This window comes from Scyliorhinus torazame, chromosome 7 (genome assembly GCF_047496885.1).
Source record: "Scyliorhinus torazame isolate Kashiwa2021f chromosome 7, sScyTor2.1, whole genome shotgun sequence".
Taxonomy (NCBI): Eukaryota; Metazoa; Chordata; class Chondrichthyes; order Carcharhiniformes; family Scyliorhinidae; genus Scyliorhinus; species Scyliorhinus torazame.
The window spans coordinates 73,624,004-73,650,043 of NC_092713.1; the positions used below are offsets into that span (position 1 = coordinate 73,624,004).

Genomic DNA, 26,040 nt, shown 5'->3' on the forward strand with positions numbered 1-26,040 from the left:
CTCCACACAGAGAGTGACCCAAGCCGGGAATCGAACCTGGGACCCTGGAGCTGTGAAGCAACAGTGCTAACCACTGTGCTACCGTGCTATCCATTTTTCTTTGTCTAACTGCATTTACACAAACTCCCAAGATCCAGCCATCAATTTCCATGGTTATTTCAACTCGCATTCCACAGGCTATCGTAAAATCTCACAAACCTGAAAATCACTTCAGATATCTTTCTGTCGTCTCAGCCTCCTTCGCAGCTCTGTCTGCCTTTATTGACCAGTTCTCTGTTCTAGTACCTTTAACCTCACATTTCTTGTAAACCTCTCTTGATTTCTCAGTTTCCTTAACTAGCTGCTCTTCAGATCTCTGCACTTGTTTTCTTAACTATTACCCCATGGTATGGATTTTCTTGTAACAAGGCTGAGAGAGATGATTCCTTTGCAGACTTCGAAAACCAACTGCTTCTAGCAGAGCTGTGAGAGCTGCCTTCTCCTTCACCATCTATCTCCAATTGCAATCAAATTAGCTAAACTAAAACGTAAAAGCTTCTCCACCATACAAGGTCCCTTTTGCTTTGCAACACCTGCATACCTCTGTTAACCTATTTATTCTTCACGCTGTAGCCCTCGCTACGCACAATAGAAACACAGTTGGAACATAACTAACCCCCACACATACAAGCACCTTTGTCCAGGATTAATCGAACTATAGGTTTTACCCTACCAGGCACAGAAACATAAAATCAAGCCCACTTAAAACAATACCTTATTCCTAATGTTTACCAATACAAAGATAGATACCTTATAGAGGACCACCAAGTAAGTTTTAACTTCCCTGTTCTCTTCTTGCACTTAACTTGAGTGCCAGCCATCTGCTCTGTGGGCTGCTCATTTTGCCAGGGAGTGAGTAGGAAGTTGGCTGTACTGTTGGCTTTTCATGTGAAAATTCAATTGTCTTTACCGAAAGTGGGAATGTCTAGAAGAATTGGGGGAATGCTGATACTCCAGAGAATTGTGCGACTGGAGGAGGTTGCAACAGTAGGCAGGGGCAAAGCTGTGGAAAGATTTGAAAACCAGGATGAAAGATTTCAAATCTAGCGTTGCTAGATGGGGAGCCATTTTAGGTCACAATTTTGGATAACCACAGGTTCATGGACGATAGAATATTGGAGACCAGCTAGGATTGTGTTGGAGTAATCAAGTCTAGAGGTAACAAAGGCATGAATGAGGGTGAGAAATTGGGATAAATGTCTTTGGCAAAATAAAGTATGACCAACTTATTTTTTTTGCAAAGGAGCATTATAGAAACTCTAATCCCCTGATGGCTGATTTAAAAAATTTAAAAAATCCTGTCTTTGATTTTTGTCAGTAAACATCACTTAAAACTTCCAGATCCTGCATAATGGATGTATTCACGCTGGGCAAGTCAGATACATAGTGCACTCTTGGAACTCTCCGCATGATGGAAATTTTGAGAAAATCAGTCTTATCCATTAAAGTTTCCTTTCGTCAGTAGTATAGAGCCTTCATTTTTTAAAAAGCCTTCCAGTTGTCAAATGGAAAGCTTTTCACGACAGCTTACATTTGTTAGTGTAATTCTTAACACACTTGGGGTTGTTCAGCAAGTGCTGTTGAATCGCAGAACTAACAACCAATTTAATATTCTCAATTGGATTCACAACATGGCTCCCTTACGCTTGCTAGGAGCTACATGTATTCATATGCAGGAACCTGCCCTCTGCAGGCAAAAGGAACAAATGCAGGCATTGCAGTTTTGTTGAATTAAATAAACGTATGGGGAACAGTAGTTTGCCGGTGCGCACTCCATGTCAATACCGTGACCAATCAGAGTCAAATTGGCAACCAATCAGCAGTGGTTAGCACTTGCTTCACAGCGCCAGGGACCCGGAATCGATTTCCGACTTGGGTCACTGACTGTGCACAGTCTGCACGTTCTCCCCGTGTCTGCGTGGGGTTCCTCTGGGCTCATCTGTTTCCTCCCACAAGTCTCGAAAGACGTGCTTGTTAGGTGAACTGGACATTCTGAATTCACCCTCCGTGTACTCTAACATTAGTATGACGACGAGGGGATTTTCACAGTAACTTCATTGCAGTGTTAATGTAAGCCTACTGTGACACTAATAAAGATTATTATTATAATAAATTGTTGTTTCTTTTGAAATTTGACATTCTCGCATCTGTCCTGATTAATGTAACACATAAAACCTCAACAGCATTTCTCTCTATTTCAGCAAATCTCCAGTTCTGTACTACCAAGCGACATTAACATGTTGGTTACCCAAAATTACATTAATTGTTATATTTGTCTTGCCAGATTTTTGAAAGAAATAGCCATTATTTCAGCGAAATAACTCCGCTATTTAGGTAGACCTGAAAGATCAGGTTTCCCAATTTAATTGTAACCATTAGAAAACATATTGTACTTAGCTTACTGCATTCTTGCTGGCAGCAACATTGCAAGATAAAGAAGGAAATGCTGCCATGACTGGCTGATTTACATAGGTGGTTTCCCTCCCACTCACCAGCGCCTGAGCAGCAATGTTGAACAAGTTCTTCTGTTTAAACCAGCTATGTGATTTCTCACCAAGGAGCATGTGGGTATTTTTAAGCCAGAAATCAAAGATTCCATTCATAGCTTTTAAGCAATTTAGAAACAGAAGTAAGCTATTTGCCCCATTGAGCATGTTGCCCATCTTTTTAACCGTACTGTTTTACCATATTCCATAACACCCGACTTCTCAAGTATGTTTATTTTATCATTGATTCAATTGATTGTCTTTATGACTCTCTATGTGCCGTTTTGTATGTTCACATGTCGTTTTGTGTGAATTGTTTCCTGGATTTCCTCTTAGTAAATGTAGTTCAAATTCTAAGATTATGCCTCTAATTCTGGGTTCCTCTGCTTTTGATATTAGTGGCAAGAAACATTTTCTACCTATTCAGTTAATTTCTTTCATTGTTTTAAACACCTTTGTTAAATCACCTCTAAATCTTTTCATCTCCAGGGAATATAACTCCAGTTTACCCAGTTTCATTATTGCTCAGTCCCTTCATCTCTGGTTGAGTCACTGTTTAGGTGTCTGCTCTGCAATGTCAATTCCAAAAGACTGGAAACAAAGGTCATTAAAGAACCACTTCCTATCAAAGCAGTTCTGTACTATGTATGCAAGACTAGATTGACAGTTAGTTGTATCACTAGTATTGTCTGACCTTAAAGCACAACTCTGATAAACAAGAACATAAGAAATTGGTGCGTTATTAGCCCGTTGAGCCCCTCAAGCCCTTGACTGCCCTGTAGATGTAGATAAGAAATCTACTTTGAATACATTCAATGACCCAGCCTCCACTACTCTCTGGGATAGAGAATTCCAAAGATTAATGACCCTCAAAGAAGGAATTTCTCCTCATCGCTGCCTTGAATTGGAACTCCTTATAGTTAGCTATCGCATTTCTATTAGAAATCTAGTGCTAGGAAACAAATAGTTGACAGTAACTTTGAAATTTAAAAAAAAATATTTAAAAAAAAAAAAGACAAATTTTAATTTTAATTTTAATTAATTGACGCAATGTCAGTTAGAGGGGTGCTATGCTCTGACTGTGAGATGTGGCAGGTCCGGGAGGCTTCCAGCGTCCCGAATGGCTTCATCTGCAGAAAGTGCACCCAACTGGAGCTCCTCACAGACCGCATGGTTCGGTTGGAGCAGCAATTGGATGCACTTAGGAGCATGCAGGTGGCGGAAAGCGTCATAGATCGCAGTTATGTAAATGTGGTCACACCCAAGTTGCAGGCAGAGAAATGGGTGACCACCAGAAAGGGCAGGCAGTCAGTGCAGGAATCCCCTGTGGTTGTCCCCCTCTCGAACAGATATACCCCTTTGGATACTGTCGGGGGGGATAGCCTATCAGGGGAAAACAGCAGCAGCCAGAGCAGTGGCACCACGGCTGGCTCTGATGTTCAGAAGGGAGGGTCAAAGCGCAGAAGAGTAATAGGGGACTCTATAGTCAGGGGCACAGATAGGCGCTTCTGTGGACGTGAAAGAGACTCCAGGATGGTATGTTGCCTCCCTGGTGCCAGGGTCCAGGATGTCTCCGAACGGGTAGAGGGCATCCTGAAGGGGGAGGGCAAACAGGCAGAGGTCGTTGTACATATTGGTACTAACAACATAGGCAGGAAGGGGCATGAGGTCCTGCAGCAGGAGTTCAGGGAGCTAGGCAGAAAGTTAAAAGACAGGACCTCGAGGGTTGTAATCTCGGGATTACTCCCTGTGCCACGTGCCGGTGAGGCTAGAAATAGGAAGATCGAGCAGCTAAACACGTGGCTAAACAGCTGGTGGAGGAGGGAGGGTTTCCATTATCTGGACCACTGGGAGCTCTTCCGGGGCAAGTGTGACCTGTATAAGAAGGATTGCATCTAAACCGGAGAGGCATAAATATCCTGGCCGCGAGGTTTGCTAGTGTCACACGGGAGGGTTTAAACTAGTATGGCAGGGGGTGGGCACGGGAGCAATAGGTCAGAAGGTGAGAGCATTGAGGGAGAACTAGGGAATAGGGACAGTGTGGCTCTGAGGCAGAGCAGACAGGGAGAAGTTGCTGAACACAGCGGGTCTGGTGGCCTGAAGTGCATATGTTTTAATGCAAGGAGCATTACGGGTAAGGCAGATGAACTTAGAGCTTGGATTAGTACTTGGAACTATGATGTTGTTGCCATTACAGAGACCTGGTTGAGGGAAGGGCAGGATTGACAGCTAAACGTTCCAGGATTTAGATGTTTCAGGCGGGATAGAGGGGGTTGTAAAAGGGGAGGTGGAGTTGCGCTACTTGTTTGGGAGAATATCACAGCTGTATTGCGAGAGGACACCTCAGAGGGCAGTGAGGCTATATGGGTAGAGATCAGGAATAAGAAGAGTGCAGTCACAATGTTGGGGGTATACTACAGGCCTCCCAACAGCCAGCGGGAGATAGAGGAGCAGATAGGTAGACAGATTTTGGAAAAGAGTAAAAACAACAGGGTTGTGGTGATGGGAGACTTCAACTTCCCCAATATTGACTGGGACTCACTTAGTGCCAGGGGCTTAGACGGGGCGGAGTTTGTAAGGAGCATCCAGGAGGGCTTCTTAAAACAATATGTAGACAGTCCAACTCGGGAAGGGGCGGTACTGAACCTAGTATTGGGGAATGAGCCCGGTCAGGTGGTAGATGTTTCAGTAGGGGAGCATTTCGGTAACAGTGACCACAATTCAGTAAGTTTTAAAGTACTGGTGGACAAGGATAAGAGTGGTCCGAGGATGAATGTGCTAAATTGGGGGAAGGCTAATTATAACAATATTAGGCGGGAACTGAAGAACATAGATTGGGGGCGGATGTTTGAGGGCAAATCAACATCTGACATGTGGGAGGCTTTCAAGTGGCAGTTGAAAGGAATACAGGACCGGCATGTTCCTGTGAGGAAGAAAGATAAATACGGCAATTTTCGGGAACCTTGGATGACGAGTGATATTGTAGGCCTCGTCAAAAAGAAAAAGGAGTCATTTGTCAGGGCTAAATGGCTGGGAACAGACGAAGCCTGCGTGGAATATAAGGAAAGTAGGAAGGAGCTTAAGCAAGGAGTCAGGAGGGCTAGAAGGGGTCACGAAAAGTCATTGGCAAATAGGGTTAAGGAAAATCCCAAGGCTTTTTACACGTACATAAAAAGCAAGAGGGTAGCCAGGGAAAGGGTTGGCCCACTGAAGGATAGGCAAGGGAATCTATGTGTGGAGCCAGAGGAAATGGGCGAGGTACTAAATGAATACTTTGCATCAGTATTCACCAAAGAGAAGGAATTGGTAGATGTTGAGTCTGGAGAAGGGGGCGTAGATGGCCTGGGTCACATTGTGATCCAAAAAGACGAGGTGTTGGGTGTCTTAAAAAATATTAAGGTAGATAAGTCCCCAGGGCCTGATGGGATCTACCCCAGAATACTGAGGCTGGAGAGGAAATTGCTGAGGCCTTGACAGAAATCTTTGGATTCTCGCTGTCTTCAGGGGATGTCCCGGAGGACTGGAGAATAGCCAATGTTGTTCCTCTGTTTAAGAAGGGTAGCAAGGATAATCCCGGGAACTACAGGCCGGTGAGCCTTACTTCAGTGGTAGGGAAATTACTGGAGAGAATTCTTCGAGACAGGATCTACTCCCATTTGGAAGCAAATGGACGTATTAGTGAGAGGCAGCACGGTTTTGTGAAGGGGAGGTCGTGTCTCACTAACTTGATAGAGTTTTTCGAGGAGGTCACTAAGATGATTGATGCAGGTAGGGCAGTAGATGTTGTCTATATGGACTTCAGTAAGGCCTTTGACAAGGTCCCTCATGGTAGACTAGTACAAAAGGTGAAGTCACACGGGATCAGGGGTGAGCTGGCAAGGTGGATACAGAACTGGCTAGGCCATAGAAGGCAGAGAGTAGCAATGGAGGGATGCTTTTCTAATTGGAGGGCTGTGACCAGTGGTGTTCCACAGGGATCAGTGCTGGGACCTTTGCTCTTTGTAGTATATATAAATGATTTGGAGGAAAATGTAACTGGTCTGATTAGTAAGTTTGCAGACGACACAAAGGTTGGTGGAATTGCGGATAGCGATGAGGACTGTCGGAGGATACAGCAGGATTTAGATTGTCTGGAGACTTGGGCGGGGAGATGGCAGATGGAGTTTAATCCGGACAAATGTAAGGTAATGCAGTTTGGAAGGTCTAATGCAGGTCGGGAATATACAGTGAATGGTAGAACCCTCAAGAATGTTGAAAGTCAAAGAGATCTAGGAGTACAGGTCCACAGGTCATTGAAAGGGGCAACACAGGTGGAGAAGGTAGTCAAGAAGGCATACGGCATGCTTGCCTTCATTGGCCGGGGCATTGAGTATAAGAATTGGCAAGTCATGTTGCAGCTGTATAGAACCTTAGTTAGGCCACACTTGGAGTATAGTGTTCAATTCTGGTCGCCACACTACCAGAAGGATGTGGAGGCTTTAGAGAGGGTGCAGAAGAGATTTACCAGAATGTTGCCTGGTATGGAGGGCATTAGCTATGAGGAGCGGTTGAATAAACTCGGTTTGTTCTCACTGGAACGAAGGAGGTTGAGGGGAGACCTGATAGAGGTATACAAAATTATGAGGGGCATAGACAGAGTGGATAGTCAGAGGCTTTTCCCCAGGGTAGAGGGGTCAATTACTAGGGGGCATAGGTTTAAGGTGAGAGGGGCAAGGTTTAGAGTAGATGTACGAGGCAAGTTTTTTACGCAGAGGGTAGTGGGTGCCTGGAACTCGCTACCGGAGGAGGTAGTGGAAGCAGGGACGATAGGGACATTTGAGGGGCATCTTGACAAATATATGAATAGGATGGGAATAGAGGGATACGGACCCAGGAAGTGTAGGAGATTGTAGTTTAGTCGGGCAGCATGGTCGGCACGGGCTTGGAGGGCCGAAGGGCCTGTTCCTGTGCTGTACATTTCTTTGTTCTTTGTTGTATTCTGAAACTTTGTTCTAGATTCCTTCACAAAGAGAAACATCCTCTCAACATCTACCCTGTCAGGCTCCCGCAGAATCTGATATGTTTGAATAAGACCACATCTCGTTCTTCTATACCAATGAGTATAGGCCCAACCTGTTCAATATTTCCTTTTAAGACGATCCTTTCTTCTCAGCAATCAACCCAGGGAGCCTTCACTGAGCTGTCCCCAATGCAAGTATATCTCAATAAGAAAACCTAAACTGATGCACCTCCAGTATTACTTTCTGGATTCCTGTGGTCTGTCGCTGCTTGTCATACCCTCCTATCCCTGATCAAAGACCATATCGACTGCCTCTTGGAATAAAGTGTTCAGGTAACTTTCTTCCTCCTTGATCTATTGCAGTGTCCAAAGCTCAGACTCCAGTTCTACAACTCTGAGCCAACATTCCTTAAGCTACAAAAGCTTGTGGATCACACTGGTGTGCATCAACTCCATATGCAAGAGCTGCAGCACCTCACCTGCCCTGCCATCTCCATTGTATTTTGATTACTAATTAGAGTTTAATTATGTTAAATATCATTGATTATCTGTAATTATATTACTTAATTATATGAGTTTAACTAATCAAATAATAAATTTAATACAGTACTTGTATCTCCCAGGCCCCAGTTTAATCTATACTGCCTTAGTTTAGAGGAAAAGAAGCTTTTAAAACTCACCAACCAGATATCTACCTACTTGCCTAATTAACGGTAGCATTGTGGATAGCACAATTGCTTCACAGATCCATGGTCCCAGGTTCGATTCCGGCTTGGGTCATTGTCTGTGCGGAGTCTGCACGTCCTCCCTGTGTCTGCGTGGGTTTCCTCCGGGTGCTCCGGTTTCCTCCCACAGTCCAAAGATGTGCGGGTTAGGTGAATTGGCTAATGATAAATTGTCCTTAGTGTCCAAATTCCCCTTGGTGTTGGGTGGAGGTGTTGAGTTTGGGTAGGGTGCTCTTTCCAAGAGCTGGTGCAGACTCAAAGGGCCGAATGGCCTCCTTCTGCACTGTAAATTCAATGATAATCTATGATTAATCTAGGACAAAGGTTCAGCACAACATCGTGGGCCGAAGGGCCTGTTCTGTGCTGTATTTTCTATGTTCTATGTTGCCTAATTAATGTCTCCTGACTTCAGATCTTATACCTCATTGTCTCTCATTTGGTCATGGACCACTCCTTGCTTGGTAAAAGACCAACACAGCACTTTTCCCCACTTTGTGCTGAATTCCCTCAATAAAAATTATTGAGTTAGGTCCTCATTTCATAACTGTAGTCCATCTTACTAATTTACGTAAGAAAGTAACTCTTAAGAAACATTTCCATTGTTGAAGCTAAAGTAATTCTATATGTTCAACGCAAACAAATGTGATGAATGGAGTCCACACATTGAACTGTATTCTGTGAATTAGATAAACTGGACAGATACATTTTCATAAAACTGAGGGCATTATTTTTTGCTGGCAAACTACACTAATTCAGTCAGGATGGCGCTACGGAATCGGAGGATGGGGTTTGGGGGAGGAGAAGAGCTACAAGTTCAAGATAGCTGTAGAGTGGAAGCTTGGACTGAATTCTAAGCCTGAAATCTTGAAACCCTGCTAATCTTTGTCAAATACTGCTATGTTGGAGATGTTCCCAGGACACATCAGAAGGAGAGTTCTCAGTGAAGGAGGGGGAGCTGCTTGTCAGATTACAATGGTCATGGCGTAAATGACACAAGTTGGATATGTGATAATCAGTGCATTGTAAGTGGATGCAATGTGGTATGCATAGGAAAGAGAATAACCGTACAGTTTAGTGCAACTTGGCATAGGCATTTTTAACAAAACAATTGGAAGCACTCTTCTGATTGTCATTACTTCACTATCTACAGCATTTGAAGAACCAAAGAGGCATATATTAAGATTTGTAATCTGTTCTCTGTAATTAATGTCTGGTGGTAAGTAAGCAATAATTGTTCCCAAAATAATTAGCAAGATTTTGGAATAAGGTGGATAAATGTATTTCTTTGGGTGGGTACTTTTTAAACATGGGAAAAAGATGACACTTTCTTCAAGAAAAACTGATGTTGTGAGAGGAACAGACCTTCAGATAGCTTGGCATTCATTAACATTTGTAACAGAGCGTTAATTATGTAAGATGCATTTTGTAGCTCAGATCATTGTTTGTCATTAATTTGATCAGACCTTGGGGAATGCGATAATACAGAGCTGAGCTTGCTTTAAAAGTTGGATTAATTCAGAACTATAATTTGTAGTTTGGAATTGCATGCGATGGCATATGAAAATCTCCAAATTTGAAATACAAAATAAACACTCAAGCCTCAGCAAAAGCGTATTTGCTGGATTTTCAGGCTGTCACGTGTTGTCTGTCCTTTAAACATCAATCTGCCAAATATAGCTGTACAAGCCATATCAAACATTACTTGCTCACAGTGATTTAATATTTTTTACTTTATGTAAATATGCAGTAATTACAGTAAACTTGGATTCTGTTAGCTTAAGCTAGTATTGTACTCATAGTAAAAGAATGTCTTTACTGTGTGCCATAACTTATTAATTGTTGGAACCATCAAAGGCGTATCAAATTTGCTTTTCTCAGAAAACACCTGCTTCATGTGTACTTTGTGTGACTAAAATCAAAGTGAATCTGAATAGTATTTTAATAAATGCATATTAAAATTATTTGATGCTCTCTTAGGATTGTCTGTATCAAAATAATGTGAAGTGTGTATATTGGAAAGAGGGTGGTGAAAAAAAGGAGTTAGAACCAAATGTTACACTATTGTGAAAAAGCTTTTAATTTAAAATGATGTTTGTTGCCCATAAAGTGTGTGTGTATATATATATATATATATGTGAGTGTGTGTGGCAACTTTATTTTCAAGCTCTGCTATGCCCAGTTCTTCAGTGTACTTTCACTGTTGAAAATGTGATTTGTCGGCAGCCTGCTCCCAGACTTCTACTGTTGTGATTGATCCTATGGGAGGCATATGTTAAACCTAGGTTGGACTACTGCCATCTAGTTTTCTTTTTCTTAATTCAGTGAGGCCCAGGATGGGAAGTTAGTAGGTATTCCAGCACCAACCTCACAGCATCTTCTCCCTTTTTTATTGTTACACAAACACCTTCACATTTAGCACACTATCTTCATCAGAGTTAGGTAAAATATTTTTATTTTCCTTTTTTCTATGACTATTGAACCGTTTTAATGTCAACATTTCAGTGTTTTGATTCTTTCGAGGGAAGAGTACTGTAGTTGAGTTTCATATTAAGAAATGATGCATTGTCAGAAGTGCCATTTCTGGATGCAATGTTAAACTGAGGCACCCATCATCCTATTTGAGTGGACATGAAAGATCCCATAGCTCTATTGAAAGAAGAGTGGGTGTTCTCCAGTTGTCCCAAGCCACAATCCTTCTTCGGCGAACACTATCAGAAACAAATGATGGGTTCAATCATTTATTTACTGTTTGTGGGATCTTCCTGTGTGTAATTTGGCTGTTGCATTTATTTCCATAATATTTGTTACTGGGCTTCAAAAGAAATTTGTTGTTTGTAAAATGCTATATAAATGCAAATTCATTAATTCCTAATTCCCAGGAGTAAAATTTTAATTTGTTAAATCAGAATCATACAATTACGTTTCAATCATAAAATACACTTTTGCACATTCCATATCTATAAACAAAAACTTTACTATGCATGAACATTTTAGTTTCATTAAACATTTTAACAGTAATGTTTTAAATTAGCATAATATTGTTTATTAATCAGATCAGTATTAGAAAAATAAATGAGAACAGTGCTTTAAAGAGGGAAGCAGTACTGGTACATTGCATGATATTTTGTATAAAAGTTCAAATGACCTGAAGCAGATTCAAGTTCCCCCACCATTTGAGTTTTTGACTTCAGTTTGCCACTCTGAAATGCCAGGTGTTTCCTATCCATGGTGTGGAGTTGCTGATTCCAGAGCTTCCTGATCTTTCTAATTTTTGTGCAGTTTCTATAAGCTGTTAGTCGACCATTCTACCTTTCTAGATTTTAGGATGACTGATACAGAAACGGAAAGTATGGAGAAGAAGTGTGTACTTTCAGGAGTGAGCAACAAAAACCAAACACCCATCATTTGCAAGACCCCCCCAATCAGGATTTAATTTGCTATGTGAAATGTCAAAGGAGTTATGTAACTTCTCATCTTTCATCTACTTTATTAACCATTGTTGTTACAACTTTGGGTGATAAAATCAGATTGTCTTGATTGATAGCTGAGTTCCATAGGCAATACAGCATAACGTGATTGGAGATGTTTATTTTGTTATAGGTTAAAATCTGAAATGGAACAGTAAAGGAGTTTATAAAAGTACGCTAAGTAATTACAAGAGAATGATTCATTTGGTAAAATAATCTTTCTATTTAGCTGATGTAATGTAGGAAATACTTGAATGGTTTTGCAAATCAGTTTTAACTTATAAAGTATTTAACTCTTGAGTATGAATTTCTCCAAATAATTGGTGTATCATTTGAATAATTACACTCAAATTAAAGAGGAAATAAACTAACTGGTTATATCTTTCTGGTCACTCATCATACCCTTTTGCCTTATGAACAGACTATAACCGAATTTGTTAAGACTTGCCCATCTGATAGTCAATGTACTCTTGGGGCTTCATATAGTAATGCTGAGAGCAAGTTTGAACATGCTCTTCCCTGATTCTGTTGTTTTTATCTCCACTCTTTCAGTGCCCTACAGGAGTCATTAAATCAAAACTTCATGTTGATCATTACGCATCGAGAAGCCCAACGGGATTATAGCCTGAACTTTCCGGGCACCAGAACTGTACAAGAGGTGAGTAACATTGGAGTTAGGAGGTACAAATAGCTCATTATCACCTATAGAAACTCTGCTAAAGAGGTTCTAATCTTTTGCTAATTATTGCACAAACCTCTGATTTCTTGTTTGCTTGTCTTAAAGTAAGAACTTTAAAGGGGCTGTATTATCTTTATAAAAAGACAAGTTAGCTGAGCTGTTCTGTGCTTTTATTAGCATGGTAGAAAGAGTCCCAGTTTTGGGAAGGGGGGGTGGGGGGGTGCAACCTCAAAGTAAACTTGTTACATTCACCAAGGCTGGCGGTCCAGGAGTTAAAACAGCAAATATAGCCTGAGCTGTTACCACTAACAATGCTTTTATTGGGCATTAACTAAGGTGAGACCTGACTGAGTCTACATTTCTGTGAATTATTTTTTCATGCTACCCTGGAGTGTTTTTGGAGAGTCTCATAATGATGGGTTGATCTATTATTGCTCATAGTTTCCAGTAGCTTTCATACATGTGCTGTACTAATGTGCTTCAAAAATAGGTAGAGATTGCCATGAGACCTCCGATAGTTCTTTTGCTGTTTTGAGTACTGCAGAAAAACATCTAATTTAAAATTGGATTAGAGCAACTATTGTACTCCGCTACCGATACTTTTGCTTGGGTTGATAACCATTGGCTCCAATAAGATCTTCCATTACTTTTATCCTTCCGAAATGTAAGTTGCTCTTATCCGTTACTGCAAAATGACTATCGATTCAAATATTATTTAATAACAATTTAAATGGAAATGGGTGACACATTTTCTTGTCATTATATCAATAATTGAAAAAACTGCTAAATTAAAATTAAATTACAATTCAAGATGTCAATTAATTTTTTTGAAAGCTTGATCAATGCAATAAATTTAAAGGTGGATTCCAGAATTTGGGGATGTTAATACTGCCTCACCAACCTCTGAACAGAAAATTTAAGGTGGTAGCTGTAATGTTTGATTTCTCGGTTGAGAAATGGAGCAATTTCTCTTCTGACAATTTCACAGACCACGACTGAATCGTTCTATTATGATAAAAGCAAAATACTATGGATGCTAGAAATTTAAACGAAAAACAGAAAATGCTGGAAAAATCCAGCAGGTCTGGCAGCATCTTGGAGAGAGAAACAGTTAAAATGTTGAGTCTGTGAGACTCCTCAGATTTATTTTATTGTTTGTTTTCTTCATTCCATTTCTCCTCTTTGAAGACTTCCAACTCTTGCTGCAATATGGTTCCAAGGATACTGACCATGCACTGGCACCTCATTCAAGTAGTTATTCAACTGTGGGCCTTGACGGTGAACATCAGTAAACTTATATAATTAAGCCTGATCCACCGAGTGTCTGCATGTGCGTGCTTTTGTCAGGGTGCCACAGGAATTTGATGTTCATCCATCCAGGATGAATAAAGTCCAAAGATGTGCTGTTTAGGTGAGGTTACAGATGTAGGGTGGGGAAGTGGTGCTCTTTCGGAGGGCCAGTGCAGACTCGATGGGCCAAATAGCCTCCTTCTGCACTGTAGGGATTCTATGAAGCGCATATCTTGTTGTACTCATCCGTCAGCTGATCATGCCTGTGCACCAACTTTGCCCAACCTCTCGGGAGAGACAACTTGAATATCAGACTTATGGCTCAGTTTAAAAATTGCACTCTTCACCCACGTAGATGTACAAAAAGCCACATGTGCATGCATTGTTTTCCAGAACTTTTTACTCTTTGTTTTCCATATGCTGTGATTGCCTTGTTTTGCAGAAACCCATCTAGCGACAGCTTACATGAAAGATCTTTACCAAAAGACTGAAGGCAGAGGTTAGGAGAATGCTTTCTCATGCAGAGGATTTTTGCCCAGTGGTGGAAGCAGAATCTATAATAACAGCCTTTTAAAAGGAAAAGGATAAATATTTGAAAAATTGAAATTTGGGAAAAGGGCAAGGGAATAAAAGTAAATGGGTAGCTCTTTGAGAGCTGGTACAGATGCTGATTGATTTCTCTTTCTGCAGCCAATTTCTGTGATCAGTTGAAATGGTCTGCATTTTTCATTAATGGAGTTTGCGTTTGCAATAAAATACAAAATAGTGAAAAGACTCAGCAGATCTGGGAGTATTTGAGAAGAGAGAAGGAGTGTTAATGTTTCCAGTCCATATGACCCTGAGCTGAAGAGGGGCAGAAATATGAGGGAATTCCAGAATTGAAAATTAATTTTGCAGTACTTAAGCAGAATGATCTCAAAAGAGTTTCAAATTTCCTTCTTGGGGACCCTTTTCTACAGTCAATTTCCAAATCACAATCACAAAAAGGGCGGCACAGTGGTTAGCACGGCTGCCTCACAGCGCCAGGGACCCGGGTTTAATTCCAGCCTTGGGTGACTGTATGGACTTTGCACTTTCTCCCCGTGTCTGCATGAGTTTCCTCTGGGTGCTCCGGCTTCCTCCCACAGTCCAAAGATACGGAGGTTAGGTCGGTTGGCCATGCTACATAGCCCTAGTGTCCAAATATGTGCAGGTTAGGTGGGATTATGGGATAACGGGGATAGGACGCTGGAGTGGGCCTAGGTAGTAGGGTGCTTTTTCAGAGGTTTGGTGCAGACCCGATGGGCTAAATGGCCTATTTCTGCACTGTAGGAATTCTATGGTTCCACAAATCTGATACTTTAGCTCTCAATCAGTTTTGTATAATCTACCAAGGTAATAGGTTAACAAGGTCCCACTTTGTAAACATTTTTCATAGTTTAGTATCCACCACACAGGTTTTCAACCTAACCTGACCTGTTACTGGAAAACCGTTTGCTTAGCCTGCACATAAAACGTCATGAAATATTTAAATTTACCCACATTGTGTCCAACTCATAATCACTAAAAGCTTGGGACTTGTTCTCCCCTTCGAAATACGGCTATTGCTTCTGTTGGTGAATTAAAACAATGATTTTGACTCATTAAAAATGCTGGTTAGTCCTGTGAACTTTCAGTTTTCATATTCTTGCTCAATATCTAAAGCAGCTAGTGCATCTTTGCTCTCATTTTTCAGAATTTTTTCAAAGTATTTAGAATTGGCCCTGGTTGGTGCTGTTTACTGCATCTTTGGAACAACAGGAAAGTACTACTGTTCTTATTAAGATATCCGTTTCAATAAAAGGAAAATCGATCAATACTGTTAACAAGTGGCTTCCTCTGCAGTGGGTAACTAGATTTATAGTGCAAACCCTTTAATAGATTATCAGTGTTTTGTATGAAGGGTTTGGCACTCAATTAATCCATATGTTCTGGTCAATCTAACAAAAATCTTGTTCCTTCCAGCAAGGGAATTCCTTTTTATTTCCATCAAGTGAACCCACAGGAGTTTTTCTGGGAACTACAGGTAATTGCAAATGTGATTTCCCTGAAGAGGGGTAGGGAGAAGAGGATGATGTGATAAAGCATCAATGTACTTGCAACAAATATCAGCCTTAGAATAGAATCATAGAACCCCTTCAGTGCAGAAGAAGGCCTTTCAGCCCATCACGTCTACACCGATCCTCCGAAAGAACTTGCTCCCCTGCCAAACCCCGTAACCCCACCTAATCTTTGAACATTAAGGGGCAATTTAGCATGGCCAATCCACCTTACCCGCATATCTTTGGATTGTGGGAGGAAACTGGAGGAAACCCACGCAGACATGGGGGGAATGTACAAATTCCACACTGGCAGTCCACCATGGCCAGAATTGAACCTGGTCCCTGGTGATGTGAGGCATAAGTGCTAACCACTGTGCCACCGTGCTGCCCTGAACAGATGTTTTAAAATTTAAATTTGTTATCCCATTCTTAAAGTTACAAAGCCAATGCACAGAGTGGACATGGCAAACCCTTAATCTGTCTCATTGCTTGCTCCAAAAACTAGTTCAAATTCAAATTGAACCAATTCAAATTCAATAAAAACTCCCCATTGAAATTTGCTGATGTAGCAACTGCTGTCTTGCATTGAAATTGTCATGGTCACTCTGGGCTATGGCCATGGATATCTGGGCTGACTTGCAAAACTTAACAGAATATTTTCTGAAAATCATGGAACCACAACATCATAGATTAGTGCAGCTGTTTGGCTTATCAAATCTGTTCTGGCTCTACGTGAAGCAAATTTTTCCTGAGTATTTTTTAACCTTTTGAAAGCTACTGTTGAATCTATCAACACTCTCTCAGAAAGTGCATTCCAAATCCTAACCATACTGTTAAATAGGTCTTACCTCATGATGCCTCTGATTCTTGTTAGTTACTTTACATCTGTGCCCTCTGGAGACAAACATATGAATTAGGAGCAAGAGTGGGCCATTTGGTCCCTTGAGCCTGCTCCGCCATTCAATAAGATAATGGCTGAACTGATTGTGGCCTCAACCCCACACGTCCACCTACCGTTGATCACCTTTGACTCTTTTGTTCATCACAAATCTATCTGGTTAAAAATATTCAATGACGCTACCCCCACTGCTCCCTGGGGATGAGAGTTCCAAAGACCCATGGCTCTGAGAGAAAAAAATTCTCCTAATTTCCATCTTAAATGAGAGACCCCTTTTTTTAAACTGCTCCCTAGTTCTTGTCTCTCCTGTAAGAGAAACATCCTTTCAGCATCCAGCCTCTTAAACCCCCTCTCATACTCCTAAACCACACTGGGTACATGCCCAACCTTTCCGTATATGATGATCTCCTCTTCCCCACCTCATTCCACGCATCAGTCAAGTGAACCTTCTCTGAAGTGCTAACATATTTATATCCTGTTTTAAATAAGGAGGCCAAAACTGTCCAAGGTACTCTACATGTGGTCTCATCAACGCCCTGCACTGCCTGAGTAAAGCTTTCCCACTTTCCAATATTTAATTCCCTTTGCAATACATGCCAACATGGGCAACACAGTGGTTAGCACTGCGGCCTCACAGCATCAGTGACCCAAGTTCGATTCCAGCCTTGGGTGAGATTGCCTGCATGGAATTTGCACATTCTCCCCATGTCTGTGTGGGTTTCTTCCAGGTCCCACAGTCCAAAGATGTGCAGATTAGGTGGGGTATGGGATACAGGGAAAGGGCAGGGGAGTAGGCTGAGATCGGGTGCTCTTTCAGCGGGTCGGTGCAGACTTGATCGGCCGAATAGCCTCCTTTTGTATGGTAGGGATTCTATGGAACATTCAGTTTGCCTTTCTAATCACTTGCTGTACCAGAATTCTTTCTTTTTCAGACTCCTGTACCAGGACATCCAGATCCCACTGTTCCACAGAGTTCTGTAATCTTTATCTATTTAAATGATATGCTGCATTTCTATTCTTCCTGCCAAAGTGGACAATTTCACATTTTCCCACATTATACTGTATCAGTCAAATGTTTGCCCATCACTTAACCCATTTATAATTCCTCATCGGATTCCTTGCGTCCTCTTCACAGCTTACTTTCCTACCCATCTTTGTATCATCAAATTTAGCAATTGTATATTCGGTCCCTTCATCCAAATCATTGATGGAATTGTAACTAGTTAAGACCCCAAGCTGATCCGTGTGGCACTCCACTCGCCACATCTTGCTAACTGGAAAATGAGCCATTTATGTCTACTCTACAAAGAACAAAGAAATGTACAGCACAGGAACAGGCCCTTCGGCCCTCCAAGCCCGTGCCGACTATGCTGCCCGACTAAACTACAATCATCTACACTTCCTGGGTCCGTATCCCTCTATTCCCATCCTATTCATGTATTTGTCAAGATGCCCCTTAAATGTCACTATCGTCCCTGCTTCCACCACCTCCTCCGGTAGCGAGTTCCAGGCACCCACTACCCTCTGCGTAAAAAAACTTGCCTCGTACATCTACTCTAAACCTTGCCCCTCTCACCTTAAACCTATGCCCCCTAGTAATTGACCCCTCTACCCCGGGGAAAAGCCTCTGACTATCCACTCTGTCTATGCCCCTCATAATTTTGTAGACCTCTATCAGGTCGCCCCTCAACCTCCGTCGTTCCAGTGAGAACAAACCGAGTTTATTCAACCGCTCCTCATAGCTACTCTGTTCCCTATTAGATAACCAAACCTCTACCCCTGCTAATATGCTATCCTCTACACTGTGTGATCTTATTTTAAGGCTTGAGCAATTATTCAGGAAACAATTGCTCTTTATTTACTCAATTGAATCCATTTTTTAAAAAACACTTCCAATAACCTCCTCTTGGTTTCTCTGTTTTAAGGAGAACAACCCCAGCTTTCCCGTCATTCCTGGAACCATGATAGCAAATCTCTCCTGTACTGTCTTTAAAGCTGTCTTGCCCTTTATAAAGTGTGTTGCGCAGAATTTGACACACTATTGTTTTTAATGATCCATGTTCACAGGCAACATGTTAAATATATTATATATATTGTATTAAGTTCTTTCCAGATGCATTCACTCTACCAAAAAAGAGGTTAATTCCAAATCTAATCACAATTCCGATGATATGAACTTGCCTTTCGGGATCTTAATGACTGAGCAGCATTCCACCAAATCCATTGGGTGAACGTCATAGAACGTCACTGCCCTGAATCAATTTGGGATCAAATCCATGGCATTTTGTAAAGTGGCATCATCATGCCTAATGTCTTACTTGCTGGTTACAACAGCAACTTTGGCAAAACTATCCTTTGATCCCATGATTGCAAACTTCCAAGACAATTTTTGATAACTTTAAAAATCAGCATCTGTTGCAAAAGTGCCATGGGCCATTCAATGCCTAATTTTTAAAAAATCACAAAGCGTTTCTAAGTTCAAATCACAAAATGGTTCCTGCAGCATGGTGGGATCTATATCAGAGGGCTCCTACCATGGCTCTAGGCCTCCCAGATTCTAAGCAATGGCCCGTTGAATATCTTTCTCCACATAGATGGCTGCCTGTACAGGTTTATAAGGAAATGAGGACTCATGATAAATGCATGTGCTTAGAAATCATCAGAGGACAATCTGGAACCTTTCACGAATGAAACTGTAAATTTAAAGATCTCTTCAATCCCACCATTTTGATGACAATTTTCTAATTTATTGCAATTCAAAGGGTTTCCATCAGACAGAAGAGAACAGGCTTCTAAGCTTCTGTTTTACAATTGTCAGAAGACATGAATATCCTATCCAACATAAGGCCTTGGGATATTAAATCAGTTTCCTCATGCTGGAGATGGCTAAATTCAATATATCAAATCGATGTATCAAATTATTCAAATGATATAGCTAGGTGATTGTCCATAATTCCTAAATCTAGAGTACACCTATTTCCATATTGCCATGTCATGGAATATTCTTGGGCTGAATTGCAAAACACCACAAATTTATTTATGTTTTAAAAATAACCAAAATGTTTTAAGAATAACCAAAGTAATGGATTGCTTTAGGTGAATGAGCAGGTTTGGAGGAAGTTGAAGAGGTTAAGGATAGAGTTTTAGTACGAAGCAGTGCAGTGTGGTGAGAATGGGTGTGAAAGATGAAGAGTAAAGCAGTCAATTGAAGATACTGCCATTTGTAATTTCCTCTGTATCTAGGGCTTTAACAAATGCTTGAGTGTGGTCATAGCACAGCATTGGAATTCTCAGCTACAACTCGTGCTAGAACTAAAGGTCTAATCACCTGATAGAAATAAAACACTTTCCATGTTAATTTTTAATACTCCCAAGACCGGCTATCCCTTTTTCCATAATGGATGTGACGTCCAATAAAAAGTTTTTTTACCTTGATGGCCGCATCTATCTGTTTGGTGTTTGAGGTTGCGTCAGCAGAATCTACTCATCAATCATTGATCAGCAGGAAGTCCTTTTTCAGCAATAACAAGTGACCAGGTCTCCAGCCTTGACCTCGCGCGATGATTAAAAGGGACTAAGATTCTGCCAGTGTCCCCCTTATGACAGTTTCTCTACAGTTAATAATGGTGCTTCTGGCAGAATGGGTTCAGGGAAACCATGTGGGGAACCACCTATATATAGTTTTGAACATTTTTATGCACACTAATGTGGCTTCCCCAGAATCATAGCACTTGATGGCACAGAAGGAGGTCATGAGGAGCTTTGCGTTTATTTTGACTATTTGCTCAAGTCAATTAAGATAGGCTTAACTTTGATATGTGGAGAATGTGCATATTTCTAAGAATGAAAAAGATACAAAAATATATTTTCCCTATTTCATTCTGAATTTCGAAAAAAACTAATGTTCTCTCTGCTGTACCAGACACATTTGAGTGGTGAACAACTTGAGTATCAACCTGCAACTTTTGTTTGGGAAATGTTCTAACTACTGGGTAATATACTTTTAAAACAGGTATGTCACAGTTGCATCTGACACTATTTTGCTTTTATCTGGATCTATTTTCTCAAATTATCAATGATGACAAGTTTGGAAGAATTTTACTTTCAACGTTGTGAGCTATGGGGAATGTGTTGTTTACACTGTGGACTGTAAACAGGAGTGCATTGGCATATGGCGTTAAATGTTGCTCTGGTTGGAATTTTTGGAGAACTTCTATATTATTTCACATTTTTATTGGTTTAGATGCGACAGGGAACAGAATGTTGCAATACAAAGTATTTTTTAACAAAATATGGCATAGTAAAAACTTAAATTCCAACAATCATGTTTAAAGACATGTTTTTATACTTTAAATCAGAATATGTTGAGTGGAATTTTTAATGAAGTAAAAGATGTTTTTCTGCACAGAATTCTACACTAAGATTAGCAATATATTAAGCTTTGAATGGAAAGGAAACAGTTTATCAAAACATGGATGTGTCAAGTACTAAATCGGTGTTGAGTAATTGATACTTGTCAAACGGGGATAAAGTAGTATTGAAATAGTCTTCATAAAGATACCATTCAGTCTGTTTTCCCCCCTATTAGTTTTGGTTGTATACATAGTATGCGAACTGTTTGATTTGTGAATAATTGGCAAATTGAAGAAGTCGTCTTAAATTCATTTCTAAATTAAACATGGGCTTTTCTGAAAATGACAATTAATAATTCATAATATGTAGGTTCATAAAATTCTGTTTGCTTTGTTTTTTTTACTGTTACTGTAGAATTACTGTAGAATATAAATATTTAATACAATTATAGTTAACTATTCTGATATGTTTAATTGTTTCAAATGTATTCCTAGCTGTTCTGATTTCAATGCACATGCTTTAAATTATATCATAAATTATTAACTTGATGTATTAAATTTGAATGAAATTCCTTGGCACTTTAACTTCTATGTAACTAAAAGTCTTCTAACAAGATGTTGATTTTCAGTTTTAAAAAGCATAATTTACTTTGAATTAATTTTGCAATGAATTTCATTTGTACTATGAGGGGGAAAACTAAGGAGAAGTACATGATATCTCTGACTTTTGTGTAACATCGATGAGTTGTGAATAAATCTATGTGATACTTTATAAATATTTTAATTCTGTTGAAGCCAAAATCTAGGGGAGTGGGGGCTGATTGTCATAATTATTTTAAAATGCTTACCGACAGAGTAATTTTATCAGTACAGCGGTGAGCACTTTAGTAATAGTAAAATTCATAACTTTCCCATTTTAAATTATTGTGTCTATAATTAAAATAAGAACAAATGCCTTTTTACCCAACCTGCAAAGAAGATGCTGTAGTGTCACCACTTGTAAGAAAACATCATTAGTGGGACTCTTTATATAGACAAATTCCTTTATAAATGTGGACATTGGAATCAATAATATGAAAGTAAGTACAGAGGTATGATTTTAAAATAGGAACTGAACCACTTTTGAACACCTCTACCCAATTGCATTCATGGAAGATTGACTAGTAATTTATTTTAAAATATTATATCTTGTAGCAGTTCCTGTCATTGTTTTCATCATAATTTCATTTTTTAATAAAATACATTTATTAAAGTTTTTTAACAAAACAATTTTCCCCCCTTACAAACAATAACAATAACCCCCTTACAAAATAATGCAAAATCGCCCTGAGCAAGATATATACATGGTAAGATTATATATTTACAGAGCTTTATAAACTGGCTCTCGCCCATTTGTGCCAGTTTCCCCCACCCTCCATGTTATCCCCCGCTCGTCCGTCCCCTCAAACAATCTCTCCTCCTCTCCCCCCCCCCCCCCCCCCCCCCCCCCCCAGGGTTGCTGCTGCTGCTGACCGACCTTCCTCTAACGCTCCGCGAGGTAGTCTAGAACGGTTGCCACTGCCTGTAGAACCCCTGCACAGACCCCCTTAAAGCAAACTTAATCCTTTCCAACTTTATGAACCCAGCCATGTCATTTGTCCAGGCCTCCACGCTAGGGGGCTTCGCCTCCTTCCACATTAGCAAGATCCTTCGCCGGGCTACAAGGGACGCAAAGGCCAGAATGCCGGCCTCTTTCGCCTCCTGCACTCCCGGCTCGTCCACTACTCCAAATATTGCTAGCCCCCAGCTTGGCTTGACCCGGACTTTCACCACCTGAGATATTGCTCCCGCCACTCCTCTCCAGAACCCCTCCAGTGCCGGGCATGACCAAAACATATGGACATGGTTCGCCGGATTCCCTGAACACCTTCCACGTCTGTCCTCTACCCCAAAGAACCTACTCAACCTCGCCCCCGTCAAGTGCGCTCTGTGAATCACCTTAAATTGTATCAGGCTGAGCCTGGCACATGAGGAGGAGGAATTGACCCTACCCAGGGCATCAGCCCACAAACCTTCCTCGATCTCCTCCCCCAACTCCTCCTCCCATTTACCCTTCAACTTTTCTGCTAGCGCTTCCCCCTCTTCTTTCATCTCTTGGTGTATTGCCGAAACCTTGCCCTCCCCGACCCATACACCCGAGATCACCCTGTCTTGAATTTCCTGTGTCAGGAGCAGCGGGAATTCCCTGACCTGTCGCCTCACAAAAGCCCTCACCTGCATATATCTGAATGCATTTCCCGGGGGTAGCTCAAACTTCTCCTCCAGTGCCCCTAGGATCGCAAATGTCCCGTCGATGAACAGGTCCCCCATTCTTCTAATCCCCGCCCGGTGCCAGCCCTGGAACCCCCCATCCATCTTCCCCGGGACAAACCGGTGGTTACCCCTGATCAGGGACCACACCGAGGCTCCCACTGCACCACTGTGCCATCTCTACTGGCCCCAGATCCTTAACGTTGCCGCCACCACCGGGCTCGTGGTGTACTTTGATGGCGAGAGCGGCAACGGCGCCGTCACCAGCGCCCCCAAGCTCGTTCCTTTGCAGGACACCATCTCCATCCTCTTCCATGCCGCCCCCTCTCCCTCCATAACCCACTTACGGGATCATCGCCACGTTAGCTGCCCAGTAGTAGCTCCCTAGGTTTGGCAGCGCCAGCCCTCCTCGGTCCCTACTGTGCTCCTTACCATCGGGGTTTTGTTCGCCCACACAAACCCCATAATACTCCTACCTACTCTCTTGAAAAAGCCTTTGGTGATCCCGATGGGGAGGCACTGGAACACAAACAAAAACCTCGGAAGGAACACCATTTTTACCGACTGCACTCTACCCGCCAACGAGAGCGGCAACATGTCCCATCTTTTGAAGTCCACCTCCATTTGGTCCACCAACCTCGTCAGATTCAGTTTGTGTAGGGCCCCCCAGCTCCTGGCTATCTGGATCCCTAGATACCGAAAACTCCCCTCCGCCCTCCTCAGCGCTAGGTCCCCTATCCCTCTTTCTTGGTCCCCTGCCTGTAGTGCAAAAAGCTCGCTCTTCCCTACATTGAGCTTGTAGCCCGAGAACTCACCAAACTCCCTCAAAGTCTGCATGACCTCCACCATCCCCTCCATTGGGTCCGCCACATCCAGCAGGTGGTCGTCCACGTATAGCGACACCCGATGCTGTTTCCCCCCCCGCGGACCACTCCCCTCCATTTATTAGACTCCCTCAGTGATCTGGCGAAGGGTTCGATCACCAATGCAAACAAAGGGCATCCCTGCCTCGTTCCTCGGTACAGCCGAAAGTACTCCGACCTCCGCCGGTTCGTCATCACACTCGTCACCGGGGCGCTGTAAAGGAGCTTAACCCAGCTAATAAACCCTCCCCCGAACCCAAACCTATGCAACACCTCCCAGAGGTACTCCCACTCAACTCGGTCAAAGGCCTTTTCCGCGTCCATGGCTGCCACTATCTCCGCCTCTCCCTCCTCCGATGGCATCATTATCACGTTTAAAAGCCGCCGCACATTCGTATTTAATTGCCTGCCCTTTACAAATCTCGTCTGGTCCTCATGTATCACCCCCGCGACACAGTCCTCAATCCTCGTGGCCAGCACTTTTGCCAATAGCTTAGCGTCCACATTTAGGAGCGAAATCGGCCTGTACGATCCACATTGCAGTGGGTCCTTGTCTCGCTTCAGGATCAAGGAAATTGTCGCCTCCGACATTGTCGGGGGCAGGGACCTCTCCTCTCTTGCCTCGTTAAAGGTCCTCACTAGTAGCAGGGCCAACAGGTCCACATACTTTCTATAGAACTCCACCGGGAACCCGTCCGGCCCCAGGGCCTTCCCCGCCTGCATGCTCCCCAAACCCGTACTCAGCTCCTCCAACCCGATTGGTGCCCCCAAACGAGCCACCTCCTGCCCCTCCACCCTCGGGAACCGCAGTTGGTCCAGGAATCTTCCCATCCCCTCTTCTCCCCCTGGGGGCTGGGATCTGTACAGCTTTGTAGAAGGCCTTGAATACCTTATTTATTTCCGTTGCACTCTGGGCCATAGCTCCCCCACCATCTTTGACTCCCCCTATTTCCCTCGCTGCCGCCCTCTTACGGAGCTGGTGTGCCAGCATCCGACTGGCCTTTTCCCCGTACTCGTAGGTCGCCCCCTGCGCCTTCCTCCACTGTGCCTCCGCCTTCCTCGTGGTCAACAGGTCAAACTCCGTCTGGAGCCTTCGCCTTTCCCCAAGTAATCTTTCCTCCGGGGCCTCTGCGTATCTCCTGTCCACTCGCAAAATCTCCCCCACTAACCTCTCCCTTTCCCTGCCCTATATCTTCTCCCTATGAGCCCTGATGGAGATTAGCTCTCCCCTGATCACCGCCTTCAACGCCTCCCATACCATCCCCACTCGCACCTCCCCGTTGTCGTTGGCCTCCAAGTACCTCTCAATACACCCCCTTACCTTACCACACGCCACCTCATCTGCCAATAGTCCCACATCCAACCGCCACAGCGGGCGTTGGTCCCTCTCCTCTCCCAGCCCCACTTCCACCCAGTGCGGGGCATGGACCGACACGGCTATGGCCGAATACTCCGTCCCCTCCACCCTCGGGGTGAGCGCCCTGCCCAGCACAAAGAAGTCTATCGGGGAGTATGCCTTGTGCACGTGGGAGAAGAAAGAAAATTCCCTGGCCTGCGGTCTTGCGAACCTCCATGGGTCCACTCCCCCCCCATCTGGTCCATAAACCCCCTGAGCACCCTGGCCGCCGCCGGCCTCTTTCCCGTTCTTGATCTGGAGCGGTCCAGTGCTGGGTCCAGCACTGTGTTGAAGTCTCCTCCCATTATCAGTCCTCCTACCTCCAGGTCTGGGACGCGCCCCAACATGCGCTTCATAAATCCAGTATCATCCCAGTTCGGGGCGTATACATTTACCATATACATTATTTACCGTATACATTTGGAGCCCCCCCCCCCCCCCCCCCGGACTAGCCATCTCCTTTTCTGGGCCAGTCCCGTGTCCACGTCTCCCTCACC

The 26,040-nt window shown here is 42.7% G+C and overlaps 1 protein-coding gene across 3 annotated transcripts in view; it reads left to right on the forward strand.

The window, feature by feature from the left end:
* The window catches only part of faf1 (Fas (TNFRSF6) associated factor 1), a 612,606-nt gene that overhangs the window by 122,798 nt on the left and 463,768 nt on the right, over positions 1 to 26,040 (forward strand). For all 3 annotated transcript variants that reach the window (XM_072510911.1, XM_072510913.1, XM_072510912.1), the window contains exon 7: positions 12,269 to 12,374. In XM_072510911.1, the coding sequence (XP_072367012.1) occupies positions 12,269 to 12,374 (106 nt within the window). The remainder of the gene's footprint in view (positions 1 to 12,268; positions 12,375 to 26,040) is intronic.